The following is a 15251-nucleotide window of genomic DNA, read 5'->3' on the forward strand; positions in this document are numbered from 1 at the left end:
AAACAAGTTTTATTTTTTTATTTGTCCTACTTTATTCTAATCCTGCCGCACCATGTGACCATCTCCTCGCTGCGAAGACATTCACATTCATGATTTTGAAATACAGACACTTTTACTCTGCCCCCCACCCCACCCCTTTCTTGCTTAATTTTAAAGCCAAGAAACAGTTTGGAAGAATGGATTTCTATTTCCATTTCCACTGTCTCATTATTCTGGTTTTTCAACAGCTGGGCAAGTCAGCCGGTCACCGGCAGCTTTCAGTAAAAAGGGAAGGAAAAAAAGAAAGAAAGACAGAATAATGACAACTGCTGGCATTTCCGAGCAAAATAAGCTCCTACTACGATCTACTCTACGAGGGAGCAACAGCATCTTTTTATAAAAACATAACTTGTGGACCTCGGGGTGCACAAAATTCATTTGCGCATAAGAAAACATCACCTGAACTGCAACTGTGCAGCAAATAGGAAGTGACGGCGATATCGTTCTTGAATCCTTTTTATGGTTGACACAAACCTCAACGACTCAGAGGTGAAGGCAGCATTTGTCACAACTGTATTATTTTCAGTTTAATGAGATACAAATCCATATCCACGTTATTCCTTGTCCATGATACCTTGCTTGAATCATGGGTGAGACATTGTGTCATTTATTTTGCTTAACTGCCACCACGCCGCAGGTGTCTCTCATTTTCTTACAGTTGTTTGGGGGGGCAGTAATGATGTGGAAACACAAACTGTCACACTTTGGTTTAAACTGTACCTCATGCCTTTGGCACAGCTATCTGCACATAAGTCGTTAACATAAGTCTGTTGTTTTCTGGTAATACACTCGATCCAGTGTGTGAGATCCTGCAGCTGCTTGTTGTTACGTATTGCTGAATATTTTTGGGTTCTGGGCTGTTGATCGGACAAAACGAGACATTTGAATACTCACATACGCAAGCTAAATAAAATTTGTGGCTTAAACACCAACGAGCTGAACATGAACTGAAGAGAGATTGTTCCTGTCAGCAGAGTTTCCATTCTAAAGGAAGACAAATCAAAAACATCGACTCGGTTCTTTGTCTGCCTTCAGATAGACAAGGTCCTTTAACAAAACACGCCTGAAGTACTGACAAGCCTTGGAGCTTTTTAGATTGCTTCCTTGTTGCTGGCGAAACAAAGTCAGTGACAGTTTGTGCTCTTGTATCTCTCATTTCCCACAAAGGCTGAAGAAATGGGAAGACACCTGTAGCACACCACTGTCAGAGAAATCAGAAACTGGGAATCAAATGAACAACCATATTAAGTGCCTTAAAGAAGAATTTGCTACAATCACCAGAATTACAACATGTGGAAGGACAATGTTGAAATTTTGCTCCATTCACACAACTCACAAGATTTAGTGGTTGTGCACACTGGCTCCTCTTAGCTCCACATCACCCTTTTATCTCAGCAGAAGCAGTTTCAAACGTTGCAGACGCCGGTTAAGTGAAAACAATGAGCGGACGTTGTGCACATAATTCATGCAAAGTATCCCGCGGCTATGAAATATATGGCTGGAGTGAGTGAAGTGCAAATCAGAAAGCCCACTTCAGAGAAAAGTCTTAGTCATGCAGCACAATACATTATGCATCATTCACATTCACATTCAATTAATGTGTAATTAATGTGGTTAAACCCAGGTTAGTGTCAGCACTCCTGCTCCCTACGCAGAGCCGAGCAGACGCATCAGTATTAATTACCGCTCGGTGGGAGTTTTAAAGCTCTTCCTCCTCCCACCTGTTGTCCCTCAGACTCCTGCTTCACACGCAGCCACCACCAACACACACACTCCCCCATTTCTGCAAGACCACCAGCTTAAAACTGGCCTCTCATTAACACCCCCCACAACACACATGCACACACACATTCTCCCCCCTCCCCTCCCTGCCAGAGCTAATTGGGTCACAACTTACCCCACAGTCAGCACAATCTCACACACAGAGGGGAGAGGGGAGTCTAAGACCACCAACATGCTGCCTTAGCATATGCCCTTTGCTAGCCGGAGGCGGAGAGATTAGAACAAAACAGGCACTTATTAATACTGTTAGTCACTCAGTGCCTGCAGGTGAGTCATCCCAGTACCAATATGACTGTACTGTAATCTCCAGCTGCATACAAAGCTAAATTTCGTTATCAACAATTTAAAGGATGAAAGTATATGCATCATATCTCTTCTAGATAGTGGCATTAGTTGCAGCTGCTAATGCTTTTCAATATGCCGTATACATATGCGGAGGCCGTCCCTATTTTTGAACACGAGCTACAGACGAGTTCAGCCAGCCATGAGCACTTACACATACTGCCAGCAAGGAAGCCTCAATATGGTGGAAGATAAGACCGCGTTCAAATTGCTGTTTTGTGTTTTTTCTTAACGAGGACAGTCGACCTTGCTAATCTAATGCTCCTTCCACTAATCAGCCCGCTGACTAATCCATTACTTCATGCCAAAGAGAGCTGCAGTTCAGCCCAGGGCCGAGCCACACTGGCACAATTAGGAAGGAAGGAAGACAATGGCACGTGTCCTGGACCGAGGAGGGAAGATAATAGACACGGCTCCTTGTGGGAGCTTTTTTACTTCAGTGCGCTTTCATAAAGATAGAGGGGAAAAGCTCACGCTCCCCTGCTATAGTCTTCAGCTGCAGACAACACAAAGAAAACACAGCGACACATGCATCCTCACACACACACATGATGCTGTCGGTACGCACAGAGAGGACTCTCGGTTGAGGTGATGATGAGGCCGCCAGAAGGCCTCCACGGGTCAGCAACACATTCCATTTCTCAATATAACTGAGCAGTGACGGTTTATTTTCTGTAGAATCGAAAAAGCAAAGAAGCCAGGAGTGCCGCTGGTTCCCTTTTCTCAAATGTGATGATTTTCTGCTAGAGCTAGCTGAGTATTTTGGGGTTTTGGAGAAATGATCGTAAGTAATAAGAGATTAATCAGTAATAAAAAGAACTGTCGTAGCTCTAATGCTCTAATTGCCCGAGCTGGGCTTTTCTCACAAGTTGACTGTAGAACTGAATCATAGCACATGTGACATTTAAGTGCGATGGGGATACCGAAGCCAAGCAAGGAGCAGTCACAAGCCTCCTACAGTTTCCCAAAAAGCTTCAGTTCAACAGAAATCACTTCAAACGCTCATCAGTGAGCGTGACCTACAGTAAACACAGAAAACAGACCCCCTGCAGCTGTTCTAGTGAGATGCATGGCATAGCAAATCAGCTGTGACACAAAGACAAGTGTTTGAGGTAATGTTTTTTTTTCCTGTTACACTGAATTGTTTTGAATGTTTTCGGAAGTTTGGTGAAAAAACAACATCAAACAGTAAAGGTACTGTTTGATGCTGATTTTCCTCAAAAATCTCTTCATTGGTGAGTTAAATTAGTGATGCACCAATCCAGCGTTTTTCTAGTGATCCCTACACCTCAATTTAGGGAGTCTGCTGAAACCAGCATCAGTCTCTTTCTAGTCTATTTCCTGTTATTAAAAGCTGCATACCACACATTCACGGAAATCATTTTTATAAAAGATAACATGAGGTCAAGGATGCTGAGGTGCTAAAAAACTGAGTCTTCTCCGGGTAGAGTGAGAAACAGTTTCATAATGACAAAAAATTATTAAGCATTTTAAGTGAATGGGTCTTGTCATGGCTTGCTTTTGGCACCCATGCCTATCCGCCATATCTGTTCAGGTGATAAAATGGTGTGCTGATAAAAATGAGTTTGTCTTTAATATCCAATGTGCATAGTGTCGTTTCAGAAAACTTGGTCACATACTTCAATTTGTGACTATTTTGCTGAATTGATTAAATATTGTTTTAACAGTAGCCTTTAACTAGGAACAAATCCACAGGCTATTTACTCATTACTGAATTTCTAATCTTTCCACGGGGTTCCTTTCTTCAGCCAAGTTGTTTCATAACATTATTTCCAAGCGTAGCCAACTCTCCAGTGTACCTGCTGCAAAAAGATCTGGGACACACTTGCAAATTGTACACTCACACACACATAGTGCAAAAAAAAAAAATGTGCAGGGACACACACTCTTTTAGGACTGTAATCAATAACGTGGAGCCTTACTGGCGACATCCAGAGACGCATTACGACTGATGGCCTCTCCCAGGTAGTTGCGGGCCACACAGGTGTAGACGCCCTCATCCGGTTTGCTCCGGCGTCCGTGCACGATGCGGAGGAAGAAGAGCGAGCCGCTGGGCAGGAGCATGCGGTGAGAACGGGGGTCATCTTTGTCCGTCTCCACGCGCTCGCCGTCCTTATACCACTCTATGCTGGGGGTGGGTCGGCCCTCTGCCTTGCAGTTGAGGGTGGCAGGCTCCCCCTTGGAGACAATCAAATCCGAGGGGTCCTCCACAATCCGAGGTGCGCTGTCTTCAAACCGTGCCCGGGACCCTGTGAAGCGGAGATGAGGACAAATGTTAGTCCTCCATCTGACCACCTACCATTCATGAAAACATATAATCTCTTCGTAACAGGGTAGACAGCAGCCAAAAGGTAAGAATCATCTTTTAGAGATGCTTTTTGTGTGCTGGATAAATTTGTGTGCAGTGAAGCGGAAAATCATGGGTAATCTCTCTTTGAAGGTTGACTCTGGATTCAAGGTAAGACATCATGTTTTCCAATAACAACCTGTGCCTTTCAGATCTCTACATTTGACATGCGTTTGTTCTTTCTACATTCCACAAAACACAGCAGCCCCATATCACCTATAAGCCAAGACAGAACATATATGGCAGAGTGTTTTCACAGAGGATGCATTCACCCATGTGATATGGTAATGGACAATCTCTGCGTCAATCAGGATTGTTGCAGAGGTGGAGATGATAGTTGGCGGAAAGCTGAGAATAAGACCATAGGCCGACCTGTGTATTTTAAGGGGAGAAAGAGGGAGAGCGATATAGATAACTCCCATATCCCACTCTCTGGGGATCCATTGCTGTCTTCCCTCAGCTGTGAGGGAAAGGCTTCAAGTCATTTGGTAAGCTTTTAAAAATAAGACCAAATGTCTCTAGCAGTGTGGTACAGTTAGAAAAATGAATAATTCAAAACGTCGCTGCTTTTACTTTGGTTCTGAGGAACAGATGGTCTCGCCATCACTCTCAGAAAAAAAAAAAAAAAGAAAGAAAGAAAATGAAATGGTCACTGTGCCACTGATTATTGTGCTGCTCTGTCTGGGCCATTATTTTCAGCACATAATCTAGTCTGCATGAAAATCCTCCATTATCATTGGAGAGGAGCAGTCAGGAGCAACCTAATGACACACATGTTGTTGCACATGCTTCTGTTACATTATACTTAAATCTGAAGCATGGGGATAAACCCTCACTTTCCATCTGTAAGCAGATTTATGTCTTTTCATGAACTGATTTGATCCGAGCGAGTCAGGGCATCGCCATGATGGCACAAACCTGAAGTAAACATATAAAGAGCGATCTGTGCACTCTCAGCTATAACACCCCGGGGTCACCAACCAGGACAGCTCCGAACGTTAATGCAGGACGTGGTGAATACTAATCGAAGCATTAAAAATGTGCCATAGCACCTCCGGCCAGTCTCGATAAAAACACACACTTTGTTTACCCAGAGAGAATAAGTGTAAATCATTTCATGCTAGGCCTGGAAGATAATCCTTCAAAATAGTATAATGGACTTTTTAGATTATATTCTATCACATCTGCATGGTATATTGACACATCTGCCTGCGTGTGCACACAATTTATTTAAATTTTGAAGAGAGATCTCCGCAGCCCTGTGATGTCCTCATGGTGAACCATGTTTTCAAAGCACGCGAAGGATTCGCTGGCAGCCTCAAATCCCGACTCATGTAAGACAGTTACATCACTGTGATACTCTTCCTCTTCTATCGCGACTGGATTTTTACCACAAACACAAACACCTCTTGTTGACCTCTTGAAAGGTTACCCCAGCAGTTTAATGTTGCAATACCATGAAGTCGGTATACTTGGGGGCAAAAAAAAAGTTGGTCAAAATCCAACCAGCAAAGTCAAAATATTTAGTACTAAACCCAAGGTGATGAAGTTGAACAACTCCTTCTGTTTTAGGGGTCAAACTCCAAAAACATTATACTTCCCATAATGCAACAACATATGTCTGCTAAATGACCCTCCACATCCACATTTTGTCACACTGGCTTTTCTGTCATAAATTTAAGTTTACTCAAATCTTAAACTGCAAAGACAGAAGTTCAACTCCAGATCTGACTTTGCTTCATAAAAGATGGCAAACCTCTTCATGATCTGAATCTCTATCCGTGACCTGAATTGGCTTTGCACCTTGAGCACATCTTACTGGACTATGCTGAGGTTGTTCATCAAATTCCACACAAAATAAATCTTTCAAAGCTATAAAATTCATATGTATGGTTTTTGTTTTTTTTGGTTGTGTGGGGGCAGCAAAACAAGCTGTAAACATTAGCACTGACATGTTATGACCTCAGGTTGTCTATTTGCACATCCAGCGATGAGCAGCATCTATTGTGTTTGTGCCCACCTGATGGTTGTTAAGTCCAACATTCACTCTTTTTTTCTGCATATTTTTGGATTCGTCCGCCCCCTGATGAAAATATCTGGCTCTTTAGCTGCCAAATGTTCCGCTGGATTCACCAGCCGTTTGGCGCTGAGCAGGTAGTGTACAGTTTTTAGATTTCTTTTTCTTTTTCCTTTTGCTGAAAGAAGCAGCCTTCTGGGGCTGTAAACAATGCTGATTAGAACAGTGAAACTGAGCCAAAACCAACTAAATAACCCCAAAGGAAAGCCAGAATCCTGTGGTAAATCCCTGTCACATTACAGATCAATTGTTACCATGAACAAAACATCAGTGCGTGTCTGTGATTGTTTTGTGTGAATACAACTGTCTTGTTGTAATCTTAATTTGAATTTCTAATTTCCTGAACAAATAAAGTTTAACCAACGCAGCATAAAATCATTTCTAGATTTTTATTCTGATGTTTGTTTGTTTGTTTGTTTTTTCCTTGCTCATCACGATTACTTAATGCTTCTCGCATTCAAATGGCTCTTGAAAAAGCTCCACTGGTTTGCATGTAATGCATGCAAGCTGCTACAACATTTAAAACAGTTCAGTTCCATTTTATGGAGCCCAAACTCTACAAGGAAAAGTAACTTGTTGGTAAGGTTAAATTTATGTACTCAGAGGAAACTCAGGCTAAATGGTTACCTCATCACTCCACCACCCAATAAAGCCATCAATCTGCCATTAACAGCACCATTAACCATTAAGGCTGGCTAATCTGTTTATTACATACATTCACAGCAGTTGTAGTTGAGGCTGTCTGTTGGTAATGTTCCCCTTTCCTGTTTATGAGACCCACCTGTCCTAGTACTCAGTGCGTCAGCACATAGCGTGGAGTCTTGGTTGCTTTCAGTTGGTCTGAATGGTGCGAGCGCATATTTGAAAGCAAAAAATAGCGAAAATATCGAAAGCAAATTTTGAGGCTCACAACTGTGCAAACACAAACAGGCTGAGAATTAAAAACAAATAAAATCACAGGTGGAGGTGAGAGTTTAACCTAACAGCATCCATGTGATGCCATCTGGATGTATAATAGAGAAAACTTGCCCAAATAAATCAATAAAATAGAAAAAAAATTAAAAATCAGTAAACAGTTTCAGGTGGCCAAAGCTGACAAGCAACAACCCGCTCCTGAGACAAGTGTACAATCAGTGAAAAGTCTATGCCACCTTGAGCATGACAGCAACACACTTTCTTTGTGAGAAGGAATATTTTCACAGTAATGTTGGCTTCATGACAGGAAGATTGTAGTGCAACGGCTGAAAGCTCCTTTCAGCAAAAAGAAACTCTGTCAGCCCCGCCTGTGACACAGAGACATAAACGTCACAGGCTGATAACGGGACTTCTGTGGAGGTACGTTTTCAGCCTAAACACGGCCCTTTAGAGGCTCGGCTAGGGCCTCACAGATATGCAAACACATATGGGAATTTAAGAGCGTGACTTGATTTGGGTACAAAATATTAATTCTCCCAAGAGAAAAAAACAAAAAAGATATCGGCTCAATAATCCCAGCACTGCACTGTTCAATAAATGTTTTTTACATTCTTAAACCCCTGGTAGCTACTAAACAAACTAAACATGCATCGCCTTTGTGTCAAACCATGGCCGCAGCAGAGCATCGAATCAATGCAAGCCTTTTAAACATTTCTTAACCTCTACGAGCCTCACAGACTGTCAGCGTGAGGAGCAAAAGAGACCAAGATAATCCATAAGAGTGAATGGTTGTGAACCTTGAGCTGTCATCCAGTGTGGAGGAGCTTTGTGAATGAGAGTGCGCCAGCCTCATGCAAGGTTATCACTCTGTAGTGCACTCTGAAGGCCATCCTGTGTACAAATGAATGTGCCAGGGAGAGAGGCGGAGGTGCATTTCATGGAGAAACACGGTAAATTTAACCGATCTGCTTATTTAATGCGACATTGAAGTTGATAGTTAATCCGTTAGAGGCCATTAATAAGGCTGTGGGTCGGTCCCCTCACGTGACGGCCTGCTGGTATTAATCTTATGAGGGTTTTGTACATTGAAACTGATGTTTGATATGTTTTTATTTCCTTGTTGTTTTTCAGTGTCTTATACTGCCTATGAGATTCACTTTTTCTAATGTCCCTGGAAGTCACTGCCGCATCAGGTGAACCTGCTTTCAGTTATATTGATATGTTGACAACCAGAAGAGCTCACTGACTTTAATTGCGCAATAATTCATTTTTTTGCCACTTGGGTGCAGCAAAGAGAAACTGTGACCACAACATAGCATAGCATGACGTAGCAACACTGTTTAAGCTGACATGAGGAAACGGTTGCTTATTTGTGTAGCCATCCAGGAATTATGGAGCAACTTTATCATTCAACTGGAGTTACGTTTGAATGGTGAATTAAGTCCAATATTCACTCCCTTTTAGCTCTGCTGCTGTTCTCCACCAACCCCTGGAGGAAATATCTGTCACTTTAGCTGCTAAAAGCTCCGCTATGTTCACCAGCTTGTTGCTAACCGTGTCTGTCTGTCTGTCTGTCTGTCTGTCAGTTAGTGCAGAGCAGATAGTGTGCAGTTGGTGAGTAGGAGCTTTTTGCTGAAAACAGCTGCCTGCTGTGGCTGCAGACGATGCTATGAGCGGTGAGTGAATCAAATCAGCACAAATCAGTCCTCTCACATTGTTTTCACACTGTAGTTTTATACATTGCTTTTAAATTAATAGCTTCAATCTATTACAGCTGATTTAATTGGTATGCACACTGCACATTCTCTGAATTGTTGAATTTTTTCCTGGGTGAGATGCCATAGTCTATATGGTGTTTGTCTTTATGAGTTTTTGTTAATAAAGCATCACATTCATTGGACGGGATCCTTTGATGTCTTTTTCTCGGTATTAACACCAAGAGCTACAGATTTAACTCGTTACGATCTGATCGTGTGTGTAAGGATGATTAGATGTAGTAATTGTCACGACTGCAGCTGCATCTGATCATTTCTTCATTATTCACAAGGCAAAAACAATGAAAAAAAATCCAGAGAAAGCAGACAAACCCAGTCAAATGAAAGCCCATTAGCGCCGCATGCAGCTCTGACAGACAAGCTATCGCATTGGTCCTAATTGCAAACTTAGCAAACACGCCCACGTCTGCTCGTGGCATCTCCTGCATTTCTGCCTCATTGAACACCCAGAGTTGTCAGGGTAAGAGCTGAGGGGGTGATCATGATTACATCCTGAAAACCCTGTTGATTCAGGCTATATTTGGCGTTTTCGAGCTCCTAGCTGTGGCATTGCATAAGGCCAGGCGCTTTCATTAATTAGTATTTCTAAATATTAACCTCGCATCCTCCCCAGGGGCAGAAGTGTACTGCTGTCACGCTAATGTGTGAGGAAAAACAAAGCCTCAGAGGGGACCCTGTTTTGCTTCAGATCTGGGTGCCTTCTAGCGACAGCCAGGCTCAGAGCAAAAGGCATAGAGGAACCTGGACCTGTCTGAGCTCACAGCTTGATATCTGGTGAAAAACACAACCATCTACCTGTTAGGCGGACTGCTCAGAGAATAACTTTACGCGCAAGTTAAAGTGAGACGGGAGCTGAAGGCTGGCAGCTTGTCTGAGGGGCTGGTGGCTGTCTGTTGAGATTTACTTGCGTCTTTTTTTTTTTTTTTTCAGTTTCAATTCATTTACATACTTAAAAAGGCCAAAAACATTCAAGGAGTTCTTGTGACTTTACCAAGTAATCTCTGAGGAAGTGCGATAACGTGCCACGGCAAACTTCATTTCAAAGCAGAGACGACAGGTCTGAATTTCTGCTGGCAACAGTGTGGGCCTCTTGAGCCTTTGTTTGGCAACTGCCCTCCTCATCCGTAATCTAATCTCTAAATGATGTCATCGCCGACTGTACAAGAAGTGGGACATCATCAGCATCCGGCAACATGATTCAACCCTGTGGCAAGCAGTGGTTTCATCATCCGTGGCCGTTTCATCCAGACGGACTGTGTGAGAGGCTTTAGTCAGCCTTCAGCCATATTTGTCGCTCAGTAATGAGCAGGAGGACACAGTGGACACAAATCACCAGCTAAGGGTTGTTTAGCATCGATTAGTTCCACAGAGAGCACACCGACCGCTGAGCGTGAATGGAGCTCGCGATAACTGAGATTTAAATGAGAGTATTAGGGCCTACAACGATGCCGTCTTAATTGAAATTTGGTTTGTGTGTGCATGAAAAAGAGGCGCAGTGTGAAATTGAATGCAATTTGTGAAAGAGGCTGTTGTTTGTTGTTTTCCCTTTCAATTTCACAGAGAAACACATACAAACCCCACCATGCATCTTGAGACAAACAGAGAAGACGTTACTGGTGGGACACACCAACACAAACAAAACATGTCTCACTGTAACTCAAAACATTTCTTATTTCTCTCTTTATATTAAAAAAAAAACAACAGAATGAATGTATTTGTCTCAAAAACAGCTCCTGCAGAGCTGACAAAGTCTGTCTGAATGCTCTTCTCTCAAGTACTTTTATGAAAACACACATCGGCCTACGATAGAGGTGGGAATGAGAGGAAATACCCACTCTAGATTAATGGATGTAGGCAGATGGTGTGGGTGTTGAAAATTGCCTTTAACGTTGAGAGGGGGCTCCAGTTTATAATAATGAAGCGTAGTGATCTGCAAGAGGCGTCACAGGGGCCACAGAGCGCAGGATTTATAGTAAGATTGTAGTATAGTGTCATTAAGGAAGAAGTAAAACAGAGGTTTTTTGATAAAACAGGTTGATATATCAGCTGGTGTTAACAATAAGAGAAAACCAACAAGTATTTTAGAGCAGAGCAGTTCTTTAAAGCTGCCATAATCAATGTCTTTAGATGGATCACTTGTAGGTTATCGTTCATGGTGACAACCTCACAACGATTAATCACACAAATATGCAGTTCCTTTCAGCTCTGTGGAGTGTTTTAGCATGTTTCCATTTACTCTTTTGGTTATACAGCCTGTGGCTACTCTTGTCACTGTAGCTGCTTTTATCAGTATCATTTTCAGGAGCAGTAGGCTGGTGGTTGGATTGAAAAAAAGCTCTAAAAAGTTCCCACTGTGCACTGCCTGCTCAGCACCAAACAGGAGACAAACAAAGTTAGCGACTAGCTTGTGAACATAGCGGTTAGCTGCTAAAGAATCAGACACTCCCTTCAGACCAAACAAAGAGCTGAAACGTGAGTGAACGGTGGGTTTGCTATGCCCAGGAGGACACAAACACAACTTCAAATGGATGATAATGGTTGACGCCGTTAACGCTCGTTAACGCCACTTTCAATCAGCGGCATAGCATTAGCACAACACCATGTAGCCTCCTCATGCACAGTACAAAATGGGGAGTCACTCATACAAACGTTGCTCCATAGCGCAACTAGTGGTCAGAAAGTCAACAGGTTACCTTTAAGGGATTCTATCAAAAATGTTCTGTATGTTTAAGTAAATCAGTATCAACCAATCTTGTTTGAGAATTAGAAATACACCTCAAACATCAAGTGACAGTTCAAAAATACAGCATCAGTCAGACTAGTTGGTAGGGCCAGTAAAGATTTCTTGGTTTAATATTTTACGATGTTGAAAAATTAAAAATGAAACCCATTATTCATAAATTTAATACCCCATCAGCTACAATCTACTGCATTTTTTTTTCTCAAAATGAAAAAGAAAATCCGCACTCCTATAAATTGTTTTTCTGAGCTTTGCTTTTATTTAAGGGGTTTGGATTAAAGCTCAGAAATGCTATAAGAGTACTGGTTAAAAATATCTCTATCTCAAAGGTAATCAAAATGAGCTTTTAAAGCTGAGTATGTGTGCGTCCTTAAAACCACTTTTTGGATAGCATTCAGAGGCTTGTCAGACCAGGACGCCGTCGCCTGAGAGTTTACGTGCTCGCAGCTGATCTGAAAGTGAGAGTTAAATGGCTTCACTTTGTCCGCAGTGAGAGGAGCCTCTCTTGACCTCTCCTGCTGCCTAATGGCCTCCCTGCGGGACCACCTCGGCTCCCAGCGGGGCGCCGCGAGAAAACGTGCATCTCCTCGGCATCCACTCGCGGTATTTTAAATATTGCAGATGAACGCGTGTGTCACATTTGCCTTTGCAGTTCGTTTTCGTTGGGAGGATGCGCTCCGTTGCTACAGCTGTGTGGGAAAACACAACGTTTACATCCATCTGGGGGGGCGCACAACACGACAAGCTATATACATATACATATGTGTGTGTTTGTGTGTGTGTGTGTGTGTGAGAGAGAGAGAGAGAAAGCCACAGAAAGAGAAAGGACCTTCAAAGGACATTTATGCTTAATTAATTAAGCGACATAAAATGTTTTACCTGATGCGATGGTGACGAATGTGAAAGTCACAACCACGAAATTTTCAAAGTTCATCTCCACACTGTCCCGGTGTCAGATCCTCCGGAGTCTGCAGCCTCTTGACGGTCCCCTCAAACGATCAATCAAATCTCACCTCCCAGGCACGAAACCGCCCGCATTTGACTACAAACAGGTAAGCGGAGCCGCCTTGGAGCGTGACTCTCAGATGGACTATTTCAGGCGAGTAAAATCATCCCCCCAAAAAACTTTGATGTCACTCCCAGAAACCCATGACAGCAGCAGGGTGATGATGGTGATGATGATGAGGAGGAGCAGGAGCAGCAGCACCGCCCCGGAGAAACCTAATAAGAAAACTCAGCAGCAGCAGCACTTCTTCATCCCCGCATGGTCACGCACAGACACTTCTTTCTAAGATGTCCTGCTGCCTGTGCTCAAAACAAAACAAAACAAATGTGGTTTAACTATATTTAGCCCGGTCATAAATAAACCAACTCTCCCCTCTCTCTCCCCTCTCTCTCTCTGTCTCTCTGCGCTGTTCAGGGCAGTTGCGGGTTGCGGCGTCAGTTTGAGCGAAAATGAAGCGCTGCACACGCCGAGCTGAGCTGCGCACCGCCTGATCTCCGCACCAAATCCTCACCAGCCTCCAGGAGTCAGTGTTTTAAAGGGACAGACACGACATCTGCCGCCTGTGTGTGTGTGTGTGTGTGTGTGTGCGTGTCTGACCTCTAGCTGTACCAGGGCCAACAAAGATTATTATTTCCGGGTTTGGAAAGATATTGAAGTTCTAGGTGTTAAAATGGAATTAGGGTTAGGCCTCGGGTTTTAGTTTTAAAACTGATTTTTAAGTTTAATGTCTGGAAAATTGAATTTGAGTCTTACAGTCTTTAATTTGACTGAAACTGATGGCAAAGAACAAAACAAAGTCCTTGGAAAGAGTCAAAATCAGCCTTGGTCCCAGGTCCCTGGAGTCCCAGGAGTCCCAGGATAGATGTGAGTGGTTAATTTAATAAAAAATACAGATATACAGATACAGATATCATTTGACTTACAAAAATGTGTGTATATATTGGAAATTCAGTGTTCCAGCTGTGAGACGTTCAGGTGCAACAGAGACAGGTACAGCCAACAGCTGGCCAGGTGAGACCAGTCGGGGGGCATGAGCTTTCGGGCAGTTTGTCCAACAGGCTTTTTGCGTTGAGATGATTACGAGGCACATCCCACCTTCAAAATCTACAATACATCGCAACTACATCACACAGACATCAATGAGTTTAAGTAAAATAAAGTCAAGATATCCAAAAATTATTTCTTCCATAGTGGCATTAATATTAAAATTAGACTAATGGTAGATCTCTGTTTAATGTTATGGCACCTATTCATAATGTAAGACATTTAAGAGTAGAAGTAGAAAACAGGAATATGGCACAGGTTTTCAGTCCCCGCAGTTAAAACACGTGCACTTCATGTGTTTCAGTTGTGTTAGCTTTTAAAATAGTTAAAGTTAAGAGTGTGGATAGGTCTCATTTCTGTTTGGTAAATCTTCTTTTACCTGCTTGCAGGGTGTATTTATTCATTTGTGAAGCTTCACATGTATGTTTAAATGTGTGAATGTCTTCTTTTTTTTTTTACCCTGAATTGTGTTTCTTTATACAACTCTAAGGGAAGGCTGTAGCCACATCTTTATTCTCTCATTTGTTATTCAGCCTTTCCTTTTCCTTCATAAGTCGAAATACAGCAACACAACACATTTCTTGCGTTCTTCATAGCATTGCTCATACTTCACCCCCAAATTTTCCCTTCGCCTAACACTCGTTGGACATTCACTGTGAGCAATAAATTACCAGACAAAAGTGATGATTATTCCGGTTTTCCAAGTTTTTTCCGGATTTTTGGCCCTCTGGGGATCAATCATCTAATAACGGCAGAAAATGTCATATCAAAAATTGTACAAGAGGCAAATATGTCACAGACTTGACGCTCAAAAGCTGACGTTTGTCAGCCGTCGACACCTCAGCACGGCCATCATCATCATCATCATCATCACTTTCTCACTTTCATCATCACCGTCATCATTGTCACCGCTTCTGTGGACTGAGCACACTAACAGTCATCCTCTCCAGTCCAGATCGTTGCAGTCCTGCTCTTTAGCATCCACTCTCTGATTTATTAAGCAGCTGTTGTTTTACACCCACTCCTCCACAATCTGGCCCCGCTGGAGCCTCTGGTGCCCGGCTGGGAGTTGTGGAGACACACAACTCCCCTGGGATGGTATGAGCTCTGTTTCACTTACTCCCCCTCCTCCAGCGCAGACCAGACCGGTTCCTCGGTGCCGT

The 15251-nt window shown here is 42.8% G+C and overlaps 1 protein-coding gene across 4 annotated transcripts in view; it reads right to left on the bottom strand.

The window, feature by feature from the left end:
• The window catches only part of zgc:77784 (uncharacterized protein LOC402947 homolog), a 43436-nt gene extending 29869 nt beyond the window's left edge, over window positions 1-13567 (bottom strand). For all 4 annotated transcript variants that reach the window (XM_046389909.1, XM_046389910.1, XM_046389911.1 and 1 more), the window contains exons 1-2: window positions 12918-13567; window positions 4107-4433 (exon numbers count right to left, since the gene is read on the bottom strand). In XM_046389909.1, the coding sequence (XP_046245865.1) occupies window positions 4107-4433; window positions 12918-12972 (382 nt within the window). In that variant the 5' untranslated portion in view covers window positions 12973-13567. The remainder of the gene's footprint in view (window positions 1-4106; window positions 4434-12917) is intronic.
• Between the last annotated feature and the right edge of the window lie 1684 nt (window positions 13568-15251).

The sequence above is a fragment of the Scatophagus argus genome, chromosome 5 (assembly GCF_020382885.2).
Source record: "Scatophagus argus isolate fScaArg1 chromosome 5, fScaArg1.pri, whole genome shotgun sequence".
In the NCBI taxonomy this organism is placed as follows: domain Eukaryota; kingdom Metazoa; phylum Chordata; class Actinopteri; family Scatophagidae; genus Scatophagus; species Scatophagus argus.